General features: G+C 43.3%; 2 protein-coding genes and 1 long non-coding RNA gene across 3 annotated transcripts; 2 read left to right on the top strand and 1 right to left on the bottom strand.

Moving 5' to 3' along the window:
- Window positions 1-319: 319 nt before the first annotated feature.
- On the top strand, window positions 320-14,136 carry LOC107394986 (nemo-like kinase, type 1). The gene is made up of 12 exons (XM_015974231.3): window positions 320-1,043; window positions 2,326-2,744; window positions 3,765-3,894; window positions 3,983-4,038; window positions 4,385-4,491; window positions 6,871-6,956; window positions 7,141-7,350; window positions 8,987-9,088; window positions 10,321-10,407; window positions 10,512-10,710; window positions 10,861-10,954; window positions 11,081-14,136. Exons 2-12 carry the CDS (start codon window positions 2,437-2,439, stop codon window positions 11,127-11,129), a joined length of 1,428 nt encoding a protein of 475 aa, XP_015829717.1. The 5' UTR covers window positions 320-1,043; window positions 2,326-2,436; the 3' UTR covers window positions 11,130-14,136.
- Window positions 14,073-19,061, bottom strand: LOC139064426 (uncharacterized). The gene is made up of 2 exons (XR_011517488.1): window positions 18,771-19,061; window positions 14,073-15,250 (listed from the first exon to the last, which is right to left on the bottom strand). It is a non-coding gene; the product is annotated as an uncharacterized lncRNA (long non-coding RNA).
- Window positions 14,642-24,766, top strand: tlcd3ba (TLC domain containing 3Ba). The gene is made up of 6 exons (XM_070547768.1): window positions 14,642-14,767; window positions 15,191-15,274; window positions 16,448-16,667; window positions 17,048-17,143; window positions 22,607-22,716; window positions 23,614-24,766. The coding sequence occupies exons 1-6, from the start codon at window positions 14,649-14,651 to the stop codon at window positions 23,768-23,770; spliced, it is 786 nt and encodes a 261-aa protein (XP_070403869.1). The 5' UTR covers window positions 14,642-14,648; the 3' UTR covers window positions 23,771-24,766.
- The last annotated feature ends 961 nt before the right edge of the window (window positions 24,767-25,727 follow it).

Consider the following 25,727-nt stretch of genomic DNA (forward strand, 5'->3'; position numbering starts at 1 on the left):
CCACAAACAAGATAGTTAAAAATGTCTGTAATGCAGAGCTGCGGCAGCAACAAGTTGCCGTTGGTGCTCTGTCTTGGGTCTTTCATATGGATCCAAACCATTAATTGATTTTGTCCATATACCGGTTTCCGACTTAACACATACTCATATATTCCGTATTATTTAGGGGATTTTAACATGTTTAACATGTCCATTCTCCCAAATCTGCTTCTTCTCTGCAACATACTGTTTGTTTTCATGGTTTGTTTACACTCATTAGGCCAGACACATCTGTGCACATCCCAGAATGCAATACATCATCACATGTGATCCCAAACACTTTTGCTTGTCTCATTTTTTACTTTTTTACATTTTACGGTGATTTTTTTGTACTGGCTGTTTTCTGACTTCCAGTTGGTTTGTTTGATCATCTTTAATGTTCTGTGTCTTTGCCTAATTTTGCATGTCTTTGTGGTAATTTTTTGTGCCAAGGCTTCAGACAAGCTGGGAAGCGAAGAGTCCCTCCAATTTAACACGTACTTTAATGTTTTTAGCTTTACTTTTAGCTGTTGTAGATTTCTGCTCCTCTAATTTTCTGGGTTTCAGGCTCTCCTGCTCGGTGGGCCCCTGGTCTCTCAGCTCGATGAGCCCCTGAGTGTCCTCCTCGATGCGGCCATGTTTTCTCCACCCGCTCGGCCCGGTCAGCTCCTCTCCGCCGGTTATCGTTGTTTACAGCGCAATGAGCACCGCCCCTCCCCCACCCGGCTTCTCCAGCTCCTCCTTCCGACAGCTAGCTGTAGCTGTCGCTGTAAAACCGACCACCGGTTGGGTTGGAGGAACCCCGAGCTCAAAGGTTTAGCTGGATGAACCTTCATCCAGAAACCTCAGAATCCGCCTCTATGGCTCGCTAACACGGTGGATATAACGAGGCGATGGACAGCCACCAAGAACCAAAGAGCTAGCAGAAGCTAGCTCCGGAAGAACCGGGGCGACGAGCTTCGAACTCAGCTGTTCCGCCTTCAAAAGTCGGATTTTGTGCCATGTCAACCGTTTACAAAAGCTAGGTTTGTACTTCTATTTAAACCAAAGAACGGCCTCTTTTAACAAATATATTGGTGACTGTTAAAGAAGTGATCGTTATGTGGGTCACAGCATCGATGGGATTTACTAGTTAGCTCGAACAGCTGGTTAGCATCAGATCTAGTTGAATATATCTAAAGGAGTTATATTGTCAGTGTTCGATTGTTAATGACCAATCTGCTGCTCATAAGGTGGATATTGTTACCAATGAGATACATTTATATTTTAGTTTATGTCCAATCGACTCGATTAGCTTGACTTTTAGCTTAGATAACCAGCAGCCTGCTATGAACAAAGGTAACTTAAATCGCTGGTTCCTGTTCAACTAAGTAGCTTTAACTATTCTACCATGTACATTGTGGTGTTCAATAGTTATATTTTTGCCTTAGTTTGCGATTTTTCTGTCGTTTGCAAACGCATCACGGCTCGGTTCGGTCTGGCTTCACTTCAGAATCTTACAAACGTTTTTTTTTTTTAATCTACCTTTTAATCTGGTGACAACTCTCTCCAGGCTGGGTTGTGGTCATTTTAAACCGGCAATTAGCTGTAATTAATGCTAGGATTATTAAAATTGATAACATGAGAACATTTTTAAGCTAACGGAGGTTCTCCAGTATCTGGGTCACATCATTTAATGTTACACCTGCTGCTGTAAAGCTTTGCAGTTTTTTTCCATCCCGGCATTGCTATTTACAGTGGTGACATAACTTGTCAAAAGCGCAACAGTTCGTTGTATTTTTATATTTTACATAGAAACACATCAATGATTACCACCAGAAAACAACTAGAGACTCAGGCCTCAGGTCGACCACCATGCATGTTATACAAGTGCTGAACAGTGTTGATCTAAAACCTCACACGCTGCTTAAATCTGTTTCGTGTGTAAGACCATGATGTTTTTAGGATTTTTGTTTGACATATTCGTGGAACACAAAATAAACGCATTCTGATTCAGATGCTAAAGTAAATTGGAGACATATTCTTTGGGGCTGTACAATATAACGTGTCACCACAGTACCAATGTGGGTAATGTCAATATTTACAAATTTGCTAAGAATTCATGAAATAATCAAGCTCCACATCTCTGTAAATAATTTGGGCGTATCTAATGGGTTCACTACGATTCTGAAGCATGTAGCGTGTGCTGTGTGTATCATGATGACAGAACAGGAAGAGAGGAGTGATGGATGTCATTACAATAATCAACAATGTTTGCTCATGTTTTTCTGTTATCATGCAACTATTCTGTTTTTATTTTATCTGCAGGAAGCTGATGGATGATGCTGAGTGAGGAGTTCCTCCGTGCCTAAACGGGAGCAGCAGCAGCTCAGTCCAGCTCCCATACAGTGGAGTGTTTCTGGGTTCTGTGAGAGGAGGATGGCATTTCACGGTGCTGGCCAGCAGACCGTTTGTGGAGATTTGTTTCCAGGCTCTGAGCTGGGCCACAAGTATTTCTGCGTGGGTTCCACCTGCGGAGCTCCCTCCACTGGCCTCAGTGCTACACCGTGCTTGACTGGACCCACTGCCCCAGCTGGAACCCCCCGTCACCCCACAGCACTTGGAGGAAGCACCGGCGGGGGAGCGGCGGTGCCTCAGCCCTACAGCAACCCAGCCAGTGAGGTGCCCAGCCCTGCAGAGATGGAGCCAGACCGACCCATCGGTTATGGTGCCTTTGGGGTTGTTTGGTAAATATAGTTAAAACAGTTAAAACTTCTGTGAATTTTATAACCACTCATTTATTCTAGAAAGATTTCAAAAAGTCAGTAATTGATTTGGAAACATCAGGAATGTGTCACAGTCAACAAACTCAGAAAATAAAGGGCAACTAAATCAGATGGGTTTTAATATCCTACTAAAAATGTCAAAGGGAAATAGAAAAACATTGTGCAACTTTGTGTGAGGAAAAACACGACATTCATGAAAGGAGTTATTTATCCACGTCCTAAAGTATGTCTAAAGTGTGTCTTAATGAGCTGAACTGACAGCACTTTTCTGTGTTTGTGGGTCATTTTTTTGGCTTCTGGTTTGAGGTGAAGAACTGAAGGTTGTGATGATTGCCAGAGTGTCATCAGACCAAGCAAAGAAGAAATCAGCTCTATGAACTGTCAACAGAACTGTTGCAATGTCGGTGCACGGAGATAAACTGAAGATAAGAATTCCTGACAACGTCTAGAATGGCAGCTTGCTTTAGTCGGGTCACCTGAATTTGCTTTGACCCCCTGACGTTGCAAAAGAACTTATCTCACATGCACTTAAAAGAAAAGGTTTATTTGTTAGAAGATGGTTTAGCACAGGGGTTCTCAATCCTGGTCCTGGAGGGCCTGTATCCTGCATGTTTTTGTTGTTTCTCTGCTCAAACACTTGATTCAGTGGTTGAACCACCTGTTCAGCAATTCACCGAGCTCTGCAGAAGCCTGTTAATCACCTGCTGATTAACATCTGGTGTGTTGGAGCAGGGAAACAACAAAAACACGCAGGATACCTACCTGTCCTCCAGGATTTCTGGTTTAGGACTAGCATTAGTCATCGTTGGGCACATATTATTGAGCATAATAGGCTTTAAAATCTACAACAATTCCAACTAAAGATGGGTAAAGATACGAAACCAATATTTTCTTTAAATATGTAGAACGTGTAGAGCATTGTAGATTGTGTTTGTGATTGAAGCGAGTAGCTATATAACTCAGGAAACGCTTCTTCTGCAGGTCGGTCACCGATCCTCGGGACGGTCGGAAGGTGGCTCTGAAGAAGATGCCAAACGTCTTCCAGAATCTGGTTTCCTGCAAGAGGGTCTTCAGAGAGCTGAGGATGCTGTGCTTCTTCAAACATGACAATGTAGTGGCCAGAAAACATCTGAGGTGCAACGTTTAGGTGCTGATAAGTGGCTGAGTGTGTGTTTTGTTTGTTTTTTGTTCCTCTGCAGGTTTTGTCAGCTCTGGACATTTTGCAGCCTCCACAGATTGACTGCTTTGAGGAGATGTATCCTTTCATATAAGGAACCAGAATCGGGTCCAAGTCCTTCCGACCCACTGCTTCTGTTTAATTCCTCGCCGTGTCTGTCCCAGTTTCTCCTCGTTAACTGCGCTCGTTTACTTCTCTATTTAGCCGCTGCTTTTTGGTCCGTGTCCAGCTCACTGCTGCAGATGTGCAGCTGGATGCTGGTGTGTCTTTAATGAGAGCGGATGTTATGTTTGGCTTTATTTATCGTGATTCTGTTCCGAACATAAGAACCTTTGCTCAGAGCTGGGTCGTGCTCGTGTAGGCGGAGGTCGATTCATGTGTGAGCGTTTGTTATTTTTTTCTTTGACATCCACCCGCCTCGCAGCTACGTGATCACGGAGCTGATGCAGAGCGACCTCCACAAAGTCATCGTGTCTCCTCAGCCTCTCACCACCGACCACATCAAGGTCTTCCTGTATCAGATCCTCCGAGGTGAGTGAATCCTTTTGGTCAGGTTTTCTGATTCCAGACAGTTTAACTTGACCAGTTATCTCATTTGGTGGATTGTTTTTTTCATTTCTCAAGGGGGAACCTTTTTGTAAGTGATTATTACCCGAACTAGTTATCTTTAACAGCACCACACATTAGGTGCATGATTTATGGGTTTTCCCCCATAAAACTGCATGATACACAGCTTCTGAGATAAACAAACACCATGTATCTGAAGTATAATCAGTGTTAGTCCAGCTCAGGCTTCAGAAACTTCTGGGATTTTAAAAGAAACTTTTGTTTTTGTTACCAAACCTCAGACGTTCACTGTGAAATGTGTATGATTTGTCCTTTTTTATATTAAATATGACAATCTACAGCGGTGAGTTTCACATGCAGGCTGTACATTAAAACAGTCTTCTACCCCTATTTCCGGCATTAGCTGCTGATAGAAACGCTCAAGCCAGTAAATGCCTCACAGGTCTATGTCACATTGTAAATTACGAGGGATGTCTTGATTCGATTCCGATTCTTGGGGTGCTGATTCGATTCAGAATCGATTCTCGATTCTCAATTTAAATCGATTCACAATCAGTATTAACAAAAAGTGTCGGCTCCAGGATGAACTACTTTGTTGTACAAGTTAGTTAAAGCTATGGGACATTTTTATTAGACTTTAAACTGGTCGTGCTCCAAAAATGCTAATTTACTATGTAAAATAAAGTGATTCTAAAACTGTAAACAGAAACAATCTTTTGACCAAAAGGTAACATTTATTTTTCTTACCTTGTAAAATATAACAAATCTGTAGTTACCTAACAGTAGCTTTGAAAGTAATACGGTCAAATAATTTTCAAGTATGTGTGGAAACAAGTTACATGAGTAATCCTGAGTACTCATTCATCAACTTAGAAAAAAAATATGAGAATATCTCAAATTTCTGAGTATGGAAAAAATGACATCCGAGTGCCCTCTTATCAGCAGATTCAAACATAAATCATCTCAATTTATGGGGCCACAAAAGTAATCGGAGTACTGACTCTCCTAACAAAGATCAAGAAAGTGCATCTCAAACCTGTAACATGCCAAATATTTGAGTTCTTGGAATCGATTCTGAACCTTTGTGAATCGATTCTGAACCTTTATAAATAAGAATCCCGATTCGACCGGAAAAAGGCGGCTTGCCAACTCCGGGTCGGGGGAGAGGTCCTACCGCAAGTGGAGGAGGTTAAGTATCTCGGGGTCTTGTTCACGAGGGAGGGTAGGAGTGATCAGGAGATCGACAGGCGGATTGGTTCGGCGTCTGCAGTGATGCGGACGCTGAGCCGATCTGTCGTGGTGAAGAGGGAGCTGAGCCAGAAAGCCAGGCTCTCGATTTACCGGTCGATCTACGTCCCAATCCTCACCTATGGTCATGAGCTTTGGGTAATGACCGAAAGAACGAGATCGCGGATACAAGCGGCCGAAATGAGTTTCTTCCGTAGGGTGGCCGGGCTCAGCCTTAGAGATAGGGTGAGGAGCTCGGACATTCGGGAGGGACTCGGAGTAGAACCGCTGCTCCTCCGGATCGAAAGGAGTCAGTTGAGGTGGTTTGGGCATCTGGTCAGGATGCCTCCTGGACGCCTCCCTGGGGAGGTGTTTCGGGCATGTCCTGCCAGCAGGAGGCCCCCGGGTCGACCCAGGACACGTTGGAGAGGTTACATCTCCAATCTGGTCCGGGAACGCCTTGGGGTCCTGCCGGAGGAGCTGGTGGAGGTAGCCGGGGAGAGGACGGTCTGGAGCTCCCTAGTTGGGATGCTGCCCCCGCGACCCGGACCCGGATAAGCGGAGGAAGACGTCGACGATTCAGACTTGAATCGATTTTTTTCAGCACCTCTATAAATTAATATTCATGACTCGCTCATCTCGGCGGGGAAGGCTGTTGTTGACTTTTGCAGCCATGAGAGCAGAGTACACTTCCGCCCAGTAGAAGCTAACCATTAGCATTAGCAACATTCCAACACAGCAGAACTCCTCCAGGCTATTGTTATTTGTGAAGATGAAACATCGCTGTTGCAGATCAAACGGAGTCTGCTGAACAGTCATACTGCTGTTAGCCAATCAGAGGCACTATGTTTAAATATCATGAATACTCGTCCAATTACCTTCTACTTCCTGAAACAGGAGCATCAGTTTTTTCCCTACAGAAACACCTCGCGAGGCATTCGTTAATACTAGAGACCGCAGCAGATTTACTGAAATGACCTGTATAAACTCTACATAAACATTTAGACAGGTCCTCGTGAGATTGTCATTCGTTGGCATACAATGGCTATTTCAGTAGATGATATGAGTGAACTTCACCTGATGGAAGATCTGCTTCTGCTCGGTTTCCTCGTTTAGGTTTAAAGTACCTGCATTCTGCTGGGATCCTGCACAGAGACATCAAACCTGGAAACCTGCTGGTCAACAGTAACTGTCTACTGAAGGTGATGAAAATGCAGACGTCTTTGTGGTTTATGAATGATCTTTATTTGTCACCACAGAAATGTTGCTCCTTATGAGTTATTGGGGTCGTGTTTTTATCAAAGTTCTGGACCTTCTTATTTTAACGTCAAACGGCTCGACATCGTACACAAAACGACTCCTACACATTGTTCTGTGTTTGGTTAGATTTGTGACTTTGGCTTGGCTCGTGTGGAGGAGCCTGACCCATCACGTCACATGACCCAGGAGGTGGTGACTCAGTACTACAGAGCACCAGAGGTTCTGATGGGCTGCCGGCACTATGGCTCGGCCATCGATGTCTGGTCGGTGGGCTGCATCTTCGCAGAGCTGCTGGGAAGACGCATCCTGTTCCAGGCTCAGAGCCCCATTCAGCAGGTGAGGGATGCACCCATCCTGGGCTTAAAGTCTGGTACCACGCCGACTGCAGATGCAAACAGTAATGGTGCATTTACAGACTTATGAAAACGGTGGTTTCTTTGCATCTTGGCAATTATGTGTTCAGATATAAAAACAAATTTCACCAATTTAGCTGATTATGGTGAAAATAGGCCAAATCCAATCAACAGCTGATTTTTATTGTACTTTTTTTTAATTCAGTTTGATCAAAATTATCTTTTTTTTATTATCTTAGTTTTATTATATTCTTCTGACGGTTCCTCAACTCAAGGGATAAACCAGAGTTAACAGGAGCTCTGTCTCCCTCCCTCCCTCCCTAAATATTATCCAGCCAGCCGCTACAAGAGGCGTTTTGGTTCGTAAACGGGAACGCCCCCTTCTTCCTATTCGCTCCTGAAATGTTACCTCACCTCCGATATTTCAAAATAAGATATTTCCTCCACTCATCTACCTATTCGCCGTCCTTTTTATACAGTTATTGATCTGTGCTCACCCTGCCCTTTCTCTTTGTGTTGCCGGTTCGGCGTGAGCGCGCTCCACGCTCTCTGAACCCGAACCGGCGTTTAAGTCCCGCCCCCTGCTTTATCCACAATTTATACAAATATTAAACCTGAAACGGGACACAGACTTTTCTCCTCTACTTTGCACGGTCTCTCATAAGAAGCCCACCCAAAGCGCCGCAGCTAGACAGGAAGAAGCCAGTGGCTTTTCAAAATAAAGTAGAATTGAAACGTTTCGTGATGTTTAAATAATTTCAAACTACGATTATGGTTAGTGTAAGTGTGCAAACACGGGCTATGTATTTTACACTTTACATTGTTTTACAATAGTGCAACGAGTTACGATTTGTTATGGTTGGACTTTTATGTTGAAGGAGGTGTTCTTGGCCGGTTGTGTGGAGAGTTCCGGTTTGGTTGTTTAGTGACTGAGTTAAGGCGTGGTCTGTGGCCAACAGTAACCCGGAATAAAGATCCGAAATGGAAAGAACAAGTTGGAGTCATAAAAATATCTTTAAAAAATCAACAAAAATGTATTGTGAGGCGGCTTTTATTTTGCCGTGGCGGTGCGACACAGTCGGTTAGTGCAGACTTTTACTTTGACTGGGAAAATGACGTATTTTGATGCCCATTCTGATTGGTTAGTGAAAAGCTACAGTAACCCCCATTAAGGCGTTTCTGTCGCCCGAGCAGAAACACCTGATTTTATCCGTGGGTGATTGACAGACTTCTGCAGAGCTTGATGAGCTGCTGAAGTGATAATTAAGCCACTGAATCAGGGAAACAGCTAAAACATGCTGGACAGTGGCCCTCGAGGACCAGGCTTGGACTCAATTTTGATTTATTTCAGCTTCTGTTCTTCTGTAAGACGTGTAGTTTTTGACAGTTTTGGTATAAAATGCACAATGTGACGGTTATCTATTGCAAAATGAAAAGAGACACAAGTGCCCATTTTTACTATGAAGAAATATGTGATCAAGTTTTTATATGAAGCTGTTTCTAAAGTAAAACCAAATTAAGTATATTTAGAGAATTATGGCTTAGAGAAGAGGAAAGTTTGCATTTTCTTACACAACCAGAAGCTGCTGCTCACTGATGTTTGTTCCTGTTGGCTTCAGTTGGATCTGATCACAGACCTGCTGGGAACGCCGCCTCAGTTGGCTCTGACGTCGGCCTGTGAAGGAGCCCGAGCCCACATCCTGAGGGGGCCCCACAAACCGGTACGTCAGCAGCACCCTCACGTGTGTTCAGGTGTCGTTTTCATCTCTTACACACAGGTTTTCTTCCACGGCTGCAGGAATGTGCTCTTTTTGTGTTGAACACATCTGTCACCCTGCAGTCTACCTCCCTCTCAGTCAGTAACTCAACTGATCAGACTAGAGCTGCTCATCGGCCTTTTCTGTTTTGCATCACTGACCTCTTAACAAACACCTCCTAGGCTGTAGTTCTCCTGTCTGATTACTTTTTTCCCTGAAATCTAAACTCCTGCAGCAGCACAGTGGTTTTCTGTGGAGCACAGCTGTGTGTGTGTGTCAAATATGCAAGAAATTACAAGAAATTCACCAATTTGTTTATAAATGCAGCATTTTTTTTCCGCTATATATTTCTATACATTTTTTTTAACTTCATCTTAAACACAGCTGTCACATTTACACTCGAGGTACTCTGATCACTGATAACCGGTCACCCCGAGGGCCGATAGCCGATACAGATCACATGGATTGGCTGTTTATGTAGTCATGAGTGCTGCTGGCTACATGATCTGGGGGGAAAAGCACCATAACCTTGCCTTAACTTAGACAAAAACACGTTTTAACTTTACCTTTTGAAGAGAAACTTTCAGCACAATCAGTGTTTGCTCCTGGAAACAACTGCTAAGCCTTCTGCTGCCAACCCGAGTCCTAGAACCGAAGAAGCTTCTTGGAGAGAGATGAAACCAGAAAAGTCTAAATGTTTTCAAAACTTTCAAGTTTTAAAAATATTTATACAGAATTAGATTTGATTAGCTGTCCTCGTTCGTTTGTTTGTTTGTTTTTTCATTCATTCATTTTTTCATTCGTTCATTTGTACATACGTACGTTCGTTCATTCGTTCATTCATTTGTTCGTTCTTTCGTTCATTTGTTCGTTCGTTCGTTCGTTCATTTGTTCGTTCATTTGTTCGTTCGTTCGTTTGTTCGTTCATTTGTTCGTTCATTCATTTGTTCATTCATTCGTACGTACGTTCGTTCTTTTGTTCATTCATTCATTCATTCATTCAGCTCTTTAGATTTTTTTTTAACATTTATGATCTGGGTAAGGTGAGTGTATTGGTTAAACTCTCACTAGCTGGGTTTGTCTCAGACAGGTACTGGATTGGCGTCTGATCTAAGCTTTTCTTGACTGATTGCGGAGTTTTTGTCTGATTTTGGATAAAATCTCAGTTTTGTTTGATATCTTGTTTGGTTCCCCAGCCGTCGCTGTCGGTCCTCTACATGCTGTCGGACGGAGCCACACACGAAGCCGTGCACCTTCTCTGTCGTATGCTGGTCTTTGATCCGGTGAGTGGACGTCTCCAGATGGTGTCAATGATCCACTCTGAGATTTTTGAGAACATCTGGTTTTCTGCATCTGGCGGATCCAGTAAAAGCTTTCTGATTTCCAGGCTAAAAGGATTTCCGGCAGCGACGCGCTGTCCCACCCGTACCTGGACGAAGGGCGGCTGCGTTACCACACCTGCATGTGTCAGTGCTGCTATTCCGTTCCCAGCGGTCGAGTTTACACCCGCGACTTTGAGCCGGTAGCAGAGCGACCGTTCAGCCACAGCTACGAGAACAGCCTGCTGTCTGTGTGGCAGGGAAAAGGTGAGGGTTGATGATGGTTTATCTACACTGCTGGTTATTTGTTAGGATGGAAATCTAAAGTTTAGAAACATAAATCTGGACTAAACACAAACATTTGAAATGTGCGTTCTTACCATTTGAGAGACGAACTTATGACTGTTTAAATTTCAGAGTTGATCCATCGCTTCATCACAGAGCATCAGCAGGGCAAACGGGTGCCGCTGTGCATCAACCCGCAGAGCGCCGCCTTCAAGACCTTCATCAGGTCAGACAGTTGGAAGTCTGTTTATTTTACCCATCAGAGAGAAATAACCTCTAATGAAAGCAGAGCTTTGTGTCTCCATCGTGTGTGAAGGTCAGTAAAACCTGAACTCTTCTTGTTTGTCCTCAGATCCACCGCATGGCACTCCTCCAAGGTCTCCAGGAAGGAGGAGAGATGAGCACTTCTCTTCATCACCAGGAACGATGGCACTCCCAACCGGATTCATCTGGAACACTTTTTTCTTCTTTTCTTCTTCTTCGTCTGGAGGGAATCGACACTCCTCAAATACTTCATAAATCTTCGGTCCACAAAGTTCCCTAAAGTTCAGACCTCGGACCACCGGAGCACGTGATCCTCAAAGCGTTTTGGTGCTGAATTAATGAAACATGCTGCTGAAGGAGGAAGGGGGGGGGGACTGAACCCTGTACTAGATGTAGTTTTCCCGTGCATGTGGAACCTTTAGGGTAGATCTGGTTTAGGTCACTCCTGCCCTGAGGGAACAATCCACCATCACTCCGCTCCAACAGGATTCATGTGACATCACGTGTCGCCAAATGCCGCCAAGCGTTTTATTTTTTTTATGCTTTTTGAACACATCACCCACTGTTTTTGTCTCGTGGCGTCTTTGGGCGTCGCCATGGCAACACTAATGCAACTTTAACAGATGTAGCAGGTTTAACCAACACGTTTGTCCTTTTTACTTATCCCTCTGGGGAAAACTCGTGAGTCGACTGATCCTGGATCAGCTCCACATCAGCATCTGTGTCATTGGGAGTTAGTTTTGTCATCAGGCGGTTTTATTTTTGAAATTAATGACAGGAACTCGTTTTGTGAGAAGATCTCACACATTTATCATCACATCATGTCGTCGCCTCCCACTTTCTTGCCGTCTGAGTCCTCTGAACCTGCTGCCACAGGGAGGGGTTCTTGTTAAGTTATTTGGTGTTCCACCCATTATTTGTTTTCTCTGTGATCGCCTCAGTTACCTCAAATCTTTTGAAGAAAATCGAGCTGAAATCCCGAAGGACGTTCAAACCCGAACTGAAAGTACGTCCCGTCATTCCTCCTGTTTTACCTCGCAGCTCCTCTCTTGGTTCTGAGGGATGGAAGCTGTTGGTAAAATGCTGCTGTTTTAGTTTCCTGTGTAGTTTCTGGCTCAGGTGTCCTGTTGATGATGATGATGATGATGATGATGATGATGATGATGGACCATCAAAAGACACAAGGACGCACTGATTCACATGAACAGGATTCACCTGGAATAAGATTTTACAAGGTCCCGAGTCCCGGAAAATGTTCCCGATGTTCTAAAGGTTCCTCTGCGTCTCCGTTTCCGCTGCGGTCGAGTCCTTTTTAAAGAGGAGGTTATGACCTTTAACCCCAGCTTTTAACGTCCTGCTTTCATCTCAGTTCCTCTCTTCAAACTCTGAAATGTTTCTGCAGCTGCTGAAATATTCATCCAGCAAACAGGAACTGTTTTCTAAAGTTGAGGAGGCGATTCTCTCCGTTTGAAGTTCTGACAAACGGTCCAAAAGAGACAAACGAGGCGAAGCTTGATTTTCACTTCTGGAAAACTATTTTAGCAAGAAAATCATTTAATTAAAGCTTTTAATTTAATACTCCTAGTTTTCTGTTTCAACAGACTCCTGCTGTTGAACTCTAACCAGTTCTTCAAAAAGGCCAGTTTATGTCCTGGTAGGTTAAAAAACATGGGTCTGTGTCGGATTTCTCAGTTCAGCTCTAACCGAGCGACGAGGAGCCGGTGCAGAACCAGAACCAGGGATCAGCGTTCCTCTGGCTTTAGTCTCGTCTGCAGCAGGTGCTGCTCAGAGCCAGAGCTGTTGGACCAGACGTTTCTGAGTCAGCAGGCGTCGTTTACAGTATAAAAACGGGCCGAGGCGGCGGTGGAAACCGGAGTCTCTGGAGGAACCTGCAGATCCTGGATCAGCTGCTCTGTGAGGAGAAGCTACAGCCTCAGATGTGTTAGTACTCCTCTCAGCCTCCTGTAGTGAAACCTCAGCTCGCCCTGTTCAGGATGGCGGCACGTCTCCGTGACGACAGAGACGCACTTGTATATCTGCATGTGTATATTTATTACCCCGTGGAGAGCATTTGGGTTTGAATGCTGTGCAATGGTTGAGTTTGTTGACAGAAGCTTTGTGGTTTAATTTAATTCATCTTAGGAGGTGATTTTCTTATTGGGTTTGTTTTTGTTGTGATAATTAGTTTAATTCCTTTGGAGTCGGGACAATGTCGTAACGGTTCCCTAAAGACTTCTGCAGCACTGAAGTTTAACGATTGTTTTAGAAACACGTTGATGCTCACTGGTTTTATTCGTGTCCTCGAGTGACTGAATCAAATCTCTCAGGTGACTTTTAGACGTGATGGCGTTTTCATTCTGGTCGGGGGGGGAAAACGCTTTAACGTTCCCTTCTTTACGAATATTTATTTCTCCTTCCTCCTTAAATCAGCGTGAAGCTGAATCTTCATCAAGTTCAAGTAGAGCTGATGGGTTCATCTTTTATTTTTTGCGCATTTTTAAGAGTTCCTAGAAAAACGAGCTGCCTCCGTTAAACTGCTGGATGGTTCTGGTTTTATTCAGAAATGGAAAAGCAATAACTCTACTTCTACACGACAACCCGAACATTTAGGACGTGTTTGTAGCTGCTGCGCGTTAAAATCTGATTTTCTCCATAAAATATGACAAAAGTTTCATTCCACAACAAAAGCGGCTCAGGAACTGGACGGAGGATCAGTGAGACGGGTGTTTGGGTCAGATTGATCACGTGAGACACGTTAGAGTTTTCCGGGGGCCGTTACGGGAGCGTTTCCCGCTCCGTCGTCGTTAGTGAGGTCCTTCCAGGTTAGCAGCCGTTCTGAACTAGATGACCCGTGTTTTGGTCTTTTCCTCCCGTGCACTCTGTTCTGAGATCAGCCGCCGGGCGTCTCTGCGTAGAGATTAGATTGTTTCCTTCTATGAAAAGAAACTCGATGTGTTAATTATTATAAATATGAAACTGATGTTTTAAACAGATGTTTTGTCGTTGTTTTAGCTAAAAGATTTTTTTTCTGTTTTGTTTCTATTTTGACTTGTGTTCCCAACAAATACTTGAATTTCTTAAAAAAAATGTTTAGAGTCAAAGTAGTGAATGACCGTAAATAAATAAATGGACACTGGATAATAATCCTCGGATGTCTCCAGTTTCATCTGAGTGGGATTAAGATTCAGATTAGACCTTTTTGTGGCTCAGTTTTGTTTTTCTTTTGGTTTCTTTCCATCATGAACAGTTTTCTGACGTTTTTTCTATCGGAGGTCCTTTCTGGTTACGGCGGCTGGAGGACGAAGAGCCTTTCAGGTTCTGGTTTGGATCTTTGGTGGGTTTGTTCTGTTTTCTGACTTTCGTTCTGTTTATCTGCTGCAGCTTTTAAGGTTGGAAAACGTCTTATTCTCCCCCCAAATGCCATTTCTGGTATTTTCCGTGGACTGAAGAGGAGGACCATCTTTGGGTCAGACCTCTGAGGCCGATTCACATTCAGGAAGTTTCTTGGTAAACCGCCTCAGCTCTCAGCCTCCTCTTCCTCCTCCTCACACATTAACACACCTCCTGTCACAGGTGGCTGCAGGATGCTCCGCCCCTCTGATCCTCATCTCTAAACCCCTACAAACCTGCACACACACATACACACACACTCAGGGATGCTGGGCCTCCTGGCTGCTGGATCGGTCTTCTTTCCTGGACTCTTCTTCGTGTCCAAACAGACACTGAAGCTTCTGGTGGGATGGAGCGAAGCCGATGCTGTGGTTGTATCTACACGGTAACACACACACACACACACACACACACACACACGTGTTCATACTAAACTGATGACACACTTGTTGTTTAATGAGAGCAGATTTCTGATCCTAAAGATGAAATAAACTTTTTTTTGTTCTGGTTGTTTATTTATTTATTTATGCGTGAGCATCCTGACAGTCAGCTGTTGGTATTTCCATGTTGTTTTTGTGTTTTTTGTGATCATCCTATCCATCTGCATTTGTGTATTTTTTTTCTCAGAGCTTTATTATTTATTTTGTAATGATTGAACTTATTTGTAGTTTTGTTTGTGATTTTCTGCTCATCTATGGTTCTGACAGAGGCAGAGCAATAGTTCTGTGTAAACGGCATGAAGATGGACCTTTATGTGACCGTGTATCTTCCTAAAGTTCAGACTGAATGTCGGGTTTGTTTTCTTCAGCCTGGTGTCGTCTCTGCAGGCCGTCTTGGCCTCATCAGCTGGATGCATCATTGCCTCGTCCTGCGGGGACATAATGGAGGACAGGTGAAGACCACATCCTGCATTTTCTCTTCATTCATTTAACGTTTATTTTTTAATCCCCAGTCTGATTTAAAATGCCTCTTTAAAAGATTTCATATCAATTTGATTCTATTTTTAATTCTCACCAGGGCTGCTTCTCTCTAATGTATAAAAATATTTTTGTTGAAATTTTGCAGACGCACTTTCTCACTCAGTTTGAGCAGCATTCGCTGTCACCCAGTAATCTAATTACTAATCTGAGATTAACTTGAACTATCCTGAGCTATTTCAGTCCGTCTGTAATCATCCCTGCAGAGCATGATGGGAGGAGTGATGGGAGGAGCGATGAAGGGTGGTTTCCTCATTTACCAGTCAAAGTGGAGCAAAGGCCTGAGCCACATTTGTTTATCAAATCCCAACCGGATCCTCATTCATTCACCTGCAGCAAAAACCAGCCGAAAGGCTCAGTTTTCAACAGACAACAATCATGTTTTTTTGTTACCAAATTAGGTGAAAAAAAAAAGGAAAAAACTGCTCAAAGGCATCAACATTGCAGGTTTTTTATTTTGTACAGACAAATCAAATATTTTCAGCTTTACAACGTTTATTAGACTCATTTTCACACTTTGGATCATGATGTCGTTTTAAATCACATTTGTTTGGATTCCCGCTGTAAGTTGAACTCATTTCTGATACAAGTGGGACCAACGATCCTCTCGGGCTGTCGCCAGCAGGAATGTTGTGTTCTGCTGCTGAACGACGGCCTCAGCTGCCTGTAAGCTGCTGGAGATCGCTTTACCAAATATGGAAAACAGAAATATAGACGGATGAAAAAGGCAAACGACTTTATCTGTGGCTTCGTTTAAGCAGCCACTGTGCTGTTTCTGTCTTCTCAAAGCCAGTCATGGTTTATGGTCACAAGAGGATTCTAGATTTCTTTATAAAGTTCTTTATAAAATTTTGACCTGAACATTTGGAGTCCTTTTGAGGACTCTTATTAAAACTGTTGCTTTGAGAGGCTCCGCCTCCTCCTTTAAGGTGCTTAGATCCTGTTGATGTATTTAAAAGCAGTTAAACGTTTCTTTACAAAGTAGCCTCGTGAATTTGATGGACTGCGTCTCCCGTGTCGCACCTCCGTCTTCCTGTAATGAAGCAAACGTGCTGCAAAGTCAAAAACCCTCCTCTTCTGCACCCCAGACACCCGCTGACGGAGGCATACATCTTGTTTGCCACACCTTACTTCCTCTACGACATCTATGCCATGTTCCTGTGTCACTGGCACAAGCTACAGGTCAAAGGTCATCAGGAGACACACAGCGGTGGCTTGAAGGCTGCGGTGCCCAGCTACCTGCGCAGAGAGCTTCTGATGGTGCTGCATCACATCTTCATGGTGGCCTTCTGCTTCCCTGCTTCCCTGGTAACTATGGCAACGCAGAAGCTGACAGTGACATTTCCTTTGGGTAAAGCTCAGGAAAACTAAATCTGAAAGAAAAATGATCTAGTCTGCTGTTTTAAAGTCCTTGAATCGAACCAGTTCCTGATCTAGGTTCTTTAAAACGGATTTCTGAGCGACTTCAGACCCAAGAGAGTCCATCAGGTTAAAAAACCTGTTCTGAACAAAAGTTTAAAACCAACAGGAAGGGCAAGTTCTGGACTTGGTAAATAACGTGTGACTACAAATGAACACAGTTCTACTAAATCTGGAGCAAGAATCAAACCTTCAACCACAGAACACTGAAGCCTCATCCTGGGACGGTCGGGTCTGAGTCGGTTCTAAACCAGTTTCCTGTTTCTCAGCTGTGGCGCCGAGGGAAAGGAGATTACTTCCAGGGAGTTTTGTTTCTGGCTGAGCTCAGCACGCCGTCCGTCTGTCTGGGAAAAGTGTTGATCCAGGTAATCCACCAAGTAATCAGATTACTTCCCACAGGACATAAACCAGTCCTGCTGACATGGTTTCACTTTTAGAAGCAGCTTTATTTTGTTTCCCAGCAAATTCTGCCTCTTTCTCTTAACGTTACTCATGGTTTATATTTGTTATTATGTAATTAAAATGATCAGCGTCTCCTTCTTTGGCTACTTTCGCTCCCTTGTGTAGAGTTTAGGTGTTCTGATCAGTCGAGCAGCCAGACTTTAGTACTTGGCTCCAAAAGTCTTTTGGTTCTTTCGGACAAAACTACACTTTACCGTCCTACCTGCTGTCATGTCTTTAGCCCCCTGGAGGCGGGAACGTTAAACCCTACCTGGTTACTCCACACACGTGTTTCATGAGCATGTTTTATCTCAGAAGTACCTCTGAAGGACTTAGTTGTTTGTCCTTTTAACAAAACTTATTTTGAGCCTGAGAGGATTAGTAGAGGGGTTTGTCCTACAATTATTTGATTACGAAATGACCTTTGACCCCAATGGTGTCCCCAGGTCATTTTCATAGGGGTGGTCAGATAGAGAAAATGTTGGGGGTGGCACACCAGATTGGTCCGTGTAGTTACTCCAGGAGGGTTTCGCCTGTGGCGGTGCGTCGGATGCTTCTTCAAATTTGAAGAACACATTATTTTTAAGACATTTCAAACAGTTGTTTGGAACGTTATTTTTAAATTTAAAACAATAGACTTAAACTTTTGTTTTGAAAATGGCGAGCAGAAGAAATTTCTACTTTACATATATCAGATTACTTATGTACTCTTTAATTGAATATTTTTATTGGGTTTTACGTTTATGCCTGATTAATTATTATGAACTAATAGCTTGTGTGAACATAAACCCGTCGGTGCAGGATCGGCTCGGGGTCCAGCGCCCGCCGATGACGTCACATGACTGCAAACCTACTCAGCTTTCACACACACGTTTTGGAAAGACATTAGCAGTGTTGTTAATAAATTCTTGTTTGTTAACACCTAAATGTTTTCTTTATAAATGTAATTTGTTAATAAAACTCCATATTATCTTTGTTTTGTAAAGAATGTAAAACTGCATAAAACCAACATCGGACTGACAAAGACAACAGTTCTTATATGTGAAGCCACATCTGTTTGTATTAATGTGGAGTTCATCTGGTTATTTCCTTAGTTATGTAAATACGTTCTTTGATCCAAAATATTGCTTGGTGTCTTTTAGTAAAGTTCTTATATTTTATTTTGCCCCATTTCATCAACATCAAGAGCTTTTGAGGGTCACCGTTTATCATTTGCTTATATTTTACATTTCCTTTAGAAATGCAAACATATTTTCTCCAAAAAGTGTTGATTTTTGGACTACAGGACTACAACCGCTAAGACTATGACCACAAGTTTGTTCTGACCAATCAAAATCATAACGTGATAACATCACTTCCGTAAGCTTCATGTTCAGACAATCAACTACTTTGGCGTCATCTGCAGTCGCAGGACCCCGAGCCGATCCTGCACCGACACCGCTGACTGCCAGCGTTTTTGAGCGTTTTTACTGTTTTTGAAGAGACACAGAACATTGTGCTCCATAATCATGTAAACACCTACACTACAAGAAGAGTAGACCCGCTTCTTACATCAGGAAGAATCAGCGCGTTTCTAGCTTCCTCTGTTCTTTCACAATCCGCTGTCGAAGCGCGAGCTGCAGGAGCTTTTCTGGTCGGAGCCTCGCTTTTTTCCACAGCAGCGTTTCCAAAACGATCTAATTCATGGATTTTCTGCTTCCTGATCACGTGACGTGTGACACATGGGTGAAGATCAGCTTTAAAGCTGTTGTAATACCAATGCCCTGTACACTGGCACTACTGGTTACTGAGACGGTCGGTAGTCTTTATATGCGTTTAAAAGAATTGCAGCTTGTGTTTATTTCTGATGTTTATTAATTTGTCTTCTTCCACAAAGTCCATGATCCACTCACTGCAGTTAAAGTGGTTTTCAATGAATACGTTACTTGCCCCATGACAGTCCGCAGAGTCCGTTACACACAGCCACAGTCCTCGCCACACAGTAAAAAACTGCTTGTCCCGTCACAGCCACCTAGTGTCTAATCTGCGTTGGCTTAAGTAGGCTGGTGCTTCCACAATCAACCAATCAAATGAGGCCAAGCCTCCTCTCATGTACGCAGAAAGAAAATGAAAACAACACGTATGGCTCCTGCAGCTGTGATGTTTACTCTGAAGATGCGGACGCTAGTTCCCAGGCCTGTTAAAAAATGTCTTTGACGACTTTTGTAAATGAACACTGGTCTGCTCGTGTGTGGCCACTGGGGTGGCCCAGGCCCCCCCTTGGGGGTGCCACTGTTTGACCCCCCCAGATTAGTGAGCAGTCAACATTGCTCCTGCTGCCACAGAGGAGCTGAAGATGATCAGTTAATCAATACGCCTGATCAGCAGCTCCTGGCTCGCACTGATGCCTGTCTCTTATTTAAATGTATTACTCTGAGCTTGATTAGTTGAGGCTGGATTCACAGAATTAGGCTACTGTCATCTACATATGTAACATTTTACAATTATTGGAAGTTTTCTTTTAACATGTAATGTTAAAATAAGGCATTTAAAGACAGACGTGTTGAGCTGGAGGAAACATCGTCCGTCTGATTTGACGCTGGAGATGAATTACTCGCTTTGAGACTTCTAGCTTTAATCTCAACTGAGGAAAAAAATCCCAATATTTTAACTAAATTATAATCTCAGTCATTAAAACTCACCGTTACCAGTTTTAAAAAGAAAAGAAAAAGATAAAATACACAAAACAAGTGAGTCAGAGTTAAAACTTTTATTGATCTGAAATTAAAACACAGGTTAATAAGAGTCTTGTGAGGTTAAGTGACAGAAGCAGAGCTGTTCTGATTTAGCAGAACCATTAGAGTTGGGTCACGGTGACACAAACTGGTTTCTCAGACGGACTTCGTCCAGAATCTGTCATTCCCCAGAGGCATCGATGTGGTGGCTTAGCTCTTGGGTGGTGTGTGAGTAAAACTAATCAGCTTCAGGTGTTTCAGAAGTTCTGTCTTCGTCATTATTTTTATTTTTAGGTAGTGAAATTTGTTTCTTCTATCTTTTAATTTTGAAATTCTTTAAAAAGCTTTAAAACAAAAAATGAGTGATGGAGAAGTTCAGGAGTGTTTACTGGGACATAAGCTCATTAGGAGGAAGTGGGACATGGTGAGGACTCGAGAGAGTAGACAGGAGTACAGGTACATGTAGTAAAGTAAAGGCAGAGGTGGTAAAGGGCTTGTGATGACCCGTAAGGAGGGAGGGGCTGGTGTGTACAGGCTGGTGAGACAGAGATCAGCAGGTTAGGGCGATCAGGGATGGAGATGTATTCATAACTATCAGATGGGAAGACTGAAAGAGTACTTTGAAGAGTTGATGGAGGAGGAAAATGAAAGAATGACTAACAGAGGAGGTAACTGTTATCAGAAAGCAACGAAGCATGAGCATAAAGTGAGGAAGACGATGAAGAGGGGAAAGGCAGTTGGTACTGAAGGCATAGTCATGTGGAGGTATGGAAGGGTCTCCGAGGTGGCTGTAGAGGTTTGGACGAGGTTGTTCAACAAGATGGTAGAGGGTGAGAAGGGGAGGAAGGGGAGATGATGCAGATTTCTAACAACAAGGGAGCTGTGCAGAGTTGTTGCTGAAATAGAGTTGATGAGTCTCACTGTTCCAACCCAGCAACTAAGTCATGATTATAAAGTTTTAGAAATTTGATTTGTTGCATTAAGCAGAAGTACAGTTTCATGCTAAAAACGCTACTAGATGATTTGCTGTGAGGATGCTGATGGAGAGGAGCAGGGAATGTCAGACGCCATTGTGTCTTTGTAGATGTGGAAACTGTCCAAGACAGGGTACCAAGAGAGGAGCTATAGTTCTGCATGAGAAGGTCTGGAGTGGCAGAGAAGAATGTTAGGTCAAGAGAGCTGTGAGACAGCAGAGAGGTGTGAGACAGCAGAGAGCTGTGAGACAGCAGAGAGCTGTGAGACAGCAGTGAGGTGTGAGACAGCAGTGAGGTGTGAGACAGCAGTGAGGTGTGAGACGGCAGTGAGACAGCAGAGAGCTGTGAGACAGCAGTGAGGTGTGAGACGGCAGTGAGACAGCAGAGAGCTGTGAGACAGCAGAGAGCTGTGAGACAGCAGTGAGGTGTGAGACAGCAGTGAGACAGCAGAGAGCTGTGAGACAGCAGTGAGGTGTGAGACGGCAGTGAGACAGCAGAGAGCTGTGAGACAGCAGAGAGCTGTGAGACAGCAGTGAGGTGTGAGACAGCAGAGAGCTGTGAGACAGCAGAGAGCTGTGAGACAGCAGAGAGCTGTGAAACAGCAGTGAGGTGTGAGACGGCAGTGAGACAGCAGAGAGCTGTGAGACAGCAGAGAGCTGTGAGACAGCAGTGAGGTGTGAGACGGCAGTGAGACAGCAGAGAGCTGTGAGACAGCAGAGAGCTGTGAGACAGCAGTGAGGTGTGAGACGGCAGTGAGACAGCAGAGAGCTGTGAGACAGCAGAGAGCTGTGAGACAGCAGTGAGGTGTGAGACAGCAGTGAGACAGCAGAGAGCTGTGAGACAGCAGAGAGCTGTGAGACAGCAGTGAGGTGCGAGACGGCTGTGAGACAGCAGAGAGCTGTGAGACAGCAGAGAGCTGTGAGACAGCAGTGAGGTGCGAGACAGCAGAGAGGTGCGAGATGGCTGTGAGACAGCAGAGAGCTGTGAGACAGCAGTGAGGTGCGAGACAGCAGAGAGGTGCGAGATGGCTGTGAGACAGCAGAGAGCTGTGAGACAGCAGTGAGGTGTGAGACAGCAGAGAGGTGTGAGACAGCAGTGAGGTGTGAGACAGCAGAGAGGTGTGAGACAGCAGTGAGGTGTGAGACAGCAGTGAGCTGTGCTGCAGGAGTGACAGAGGAGGTCATGGTGGGGGTGGGACTGCGTGTTGTTTGCTGTGGTGATGGACAAACTGACGGGATGTTAGACGGGAGTCTCCATGAATTGTGATGTTTGCAGATGACATTGTGATCTGCAGTGAGAGCAGGGTGCAGGTAGAGGAGAAGCTAGAGAGATGGAGATGTGTGCTGGCAAAGAGAGGAATGAAGATTAGTCACAGCAAGTCTGAACACGTGTGGAAATGAGAAGGACACAAGTGGAACGGTGATGTTACAGGGAGTAGAAGTAAAGACGGTAGAGGACGTTAAGTACCTAAGGTCTACTGTACACAGCAGCAGAGTGGAAAAGAGGTGAAGAAGCAGGTTGGGTGGAGAAAAGTTTTGGGTGTGATGTGTGAAAAAAGCTTTCAGCAGGATCGAAAGGACAGGTGCAGAAGGTGAGACCATGTTGTCTAGTTGGTGTTTTATTTTCCCCACCAGCCTCTCATCTGATTCTAGTTTCATTATTTTGAAATCAGTTGTGTTTTCTCTTCACATCTCTTCAGTTTAAGAAGCAGAGCTCTTTGCTGCACAAAGTAAACGGTGTCATCATGCTGGCCACGTTCTTCGGCTGTCGGGTTCTGCTCTTCCCGTACCTGTACTACGCCTACAGCAGGTGGGTCACGAGTCTCATGAACATCACTCACGCTCAAGCGATTAAACAAGCAGATAGTCCGGTCAGATTTATCTCCCAAGAACTAATTAAATAAATACTTTAAAGAAAATTTGACTCCTTTGTGGAAAATGTATCGTTGCTAGGGTGAATAAAAGCGAAGCGATGGTGAGTTCACAGACCAGACAGAATCACGATTTTAAGTTGTGGACCTGCTGATCACCCATTATTAACCCATCGTCCTGAAAACGGACTCGTTCTGATCACCAGATGATTTTTGGTCATATTAACATGAAATCATAAAGAAAGATTAATTATAAAACGGAGGAGTTTTAGTGTTAACGGGATGGTGGTTAGATTTATTTTGTGTGTTTTATGTTAAATGAGAGAATAATTCCAGTATAATGTGATGTGTGTGAGTTATGTTTAAGTGATTGGTTATATTAAAAGATAAAAGGGTGTTATTTATGTTTAAATACCTGCAGCCATTAAATCACTGATTTTAAAATGATCTTTAATGATGTCCTCTGAACTCTAAAAGCTCACTAAGGCTCGGCGAGTGTGGGATTTTTCTCAGAAATGTGATAAGTTGGTAACTAACAGGATATTCTGTTTTTGTTTGTTTGTTTCGTGAGACTTTCTGAGCCGCCTTTGTTCAGCGAAACAGACGTTACATCCTTAAAGACCGATGAGCTAACGGCTAGTCTGAGTGCAGTTTGGACCTAGGCTTGTTGCTGCATCTTAAATCTATTTATCGTTATATAACACAGTTGGAGTTTTGCATAATTTAATCTACAGATAAGTTCATTCATAACTATTAAAAATGGCAGAAAAATTCTATTAATGAGGATTTAGTGTGCTTCTCTCAGTGACCACAGCGCCTCCTGTCTGCTGCTGCAGGTATGCATCGATCCCTTGGTACTCCGTGCCCCTGGTGGCCCCGTGGCAGTGCAACCTGGGGTCTGCTCTGTTGTGGCCCCTGCAGATCTATTGGTTCTGTCTGATCTGCAAAGGAGCTGTTCGACAGTTCAAGCAGCACTCAAACGCTCACCAGTGAAAATCAGACGTCAACCAGAAGAACAGCTGTACTGACGTCAAGACGGACCGAGAGGAAGAGGAGAATCAGAAGTGAGGACTGGGACAGAACTGGAAATGGGATAAGGGGCACTGACAGGAAATGAGATGATGGCTTTATTTTGAAAGGAAGACACAAACAGGAAATTCCTTTTTCCCAAAACGTAACAACAGGAAGTGGTGATTAATGAGAATTTTAAGATTTCCTGTAAAACACACAAACATGAGGTGTTTTAATCACAACTCATAAAAGACAGTTCAGGTTTTATAAGATGGAAATGATCTTTAGCTGGAAAACAAACATCTTTTAAAGCTGATCTGATCAGAGAAAGCTCTTCTGTGGACTTTGGCTGCTTTTTCACTCACGTTTCAACCTGAGGCCACATTTTAATTCAGGTCATTTGTCTCAAAAGGAGAAATCTGTACAAATCTTAGAGATAAGTTAATGACTGAACTTAGTGGTTTTATTTTCACTGCACCCATGTGGCAATTATTGAACCTTATTACATAAAGGATTTCTGACTTCATTCTGCACGTGTTTCAATCTAAAATTACCAAAAACCTTTGATCAGGATGCGTCTAACAAAAACCAGAAATAAACTTGTTTTAGGGTTTTTGGTTGTTGACCTGCAGCTTTCGCCCCCTGCTGGCAGCTAAACCTGATCAGCCTGATTGACCCGAAACCTGATCTTTATTTTTTTGTCCCGGGCCTTCAGGCCACTCCACCACCCCACCCCCAGCTTACCGAGGGCGACATCTACTCTTTTATTTTCAGGCTGACTTTATTACAGTGTTTAATGTTTATAAAGAGATTATAGTAACAAAACTTTATAAATATCAAAGAGATGAAGGTTTTAGGCTCTTGGTCTGAGTTTGTGTGATAAGTGAAGGATGGATGTAACTCCACTTTTTCCTTTTAATGTTTACAGATTATTTTACATTCAAGTTTGACCTTGATTAAACTTTTATTAACTTTGAAGTAGTGCTGTGTTAATAACATTAATTCATCAACTCTGAATCGATTCTCATAAAAATTCCAAGAATCAAACTGAATCAAGTCATAAGCTCAAAAATCGATGTAATATTTTAACATAATTTGCTCTTTTTACATTTAAAACTAGAAAAAGTCCACATGGCCATTTTTGATGTCGATAATCGATTCTAACCCTTGGGAATCGGAACCAAATCGATTCTTGAAATTGGAATCAATACCCAGCTGAAGTTTTTATCCTTTTCCCTCGTTGGCTTCGTTTCTTTGTGCTGCTCGTGTTTCTTCCTTCTGTGGCTCGTCTCTTCTGCAGGTGTTTTACTTTGTGCCAAGAGTTCGCTTGTTTTTGCATCTCTTACAGTGATGAACCTTGTTAAAGTTGGTGTTTTCCATGCTTAACATTGGTTCTCTTAGAGATCACCATTTTCCTATAATGAGTTGTTTTTTCCTGATTTGAGTTTCAGGTTTGAAATATTTTCTTTTATTGTTTCGTCTTCGTTGCCTTTTATCTTTACACACCCGTTGTCTTGTTTCTTTGCGTTGACTCCTTTTGATTTGAGTTGTTTAAAATTTTTGTTGGTTGGTTTGTATTTCTTGTCTGTAGTTTTTTCTTTTTCTTATGTGCTTTAAAAATTTCCTTTAGTTTTGGAACGTTTCTTGTTTCTTTGCTGTCGTTTGCTTCGGTCAGTCTTTCTGGTTCTAAAACCAGCAGCAGGGTGATGCTCGTCGACTCCAGCTGGCCTCATTTTTTGTAGAAACGCAGGTTTTTGTCTCGTTTCTGCACGCAGACTGACTTGTGATTATTTTTTTAAAAGGATTCTGGTTTTGAAGCAGCAGAAACCTTGTAGGTTTTAAAACTGCACAAATGTTTTACCTGTTCTAAATAACATTTTTTATGCCTGAGATGCAAGACGGTTTGTTTTCTTTCTCTAATCTGATTTCAGACTAGAAA

This window comes from Nothobranchius furzeri, unplaced genomic scaffold (genome assembly GCF_043380555.1).
Source record: "Nothobranchius furzeri strain GRZ-AD unplaced genomic scaffold, NfurGRZ-RIMD1 Scf029, whole genome shotgun sequence".
NCBI classification, from domain to species: Eukaryota; Metazoa; Chordata; class Actinopteri; order Cyprinodontiformes; family Nothobranchiidae; genus Nothobranchius; species Nothobranchius furzeri.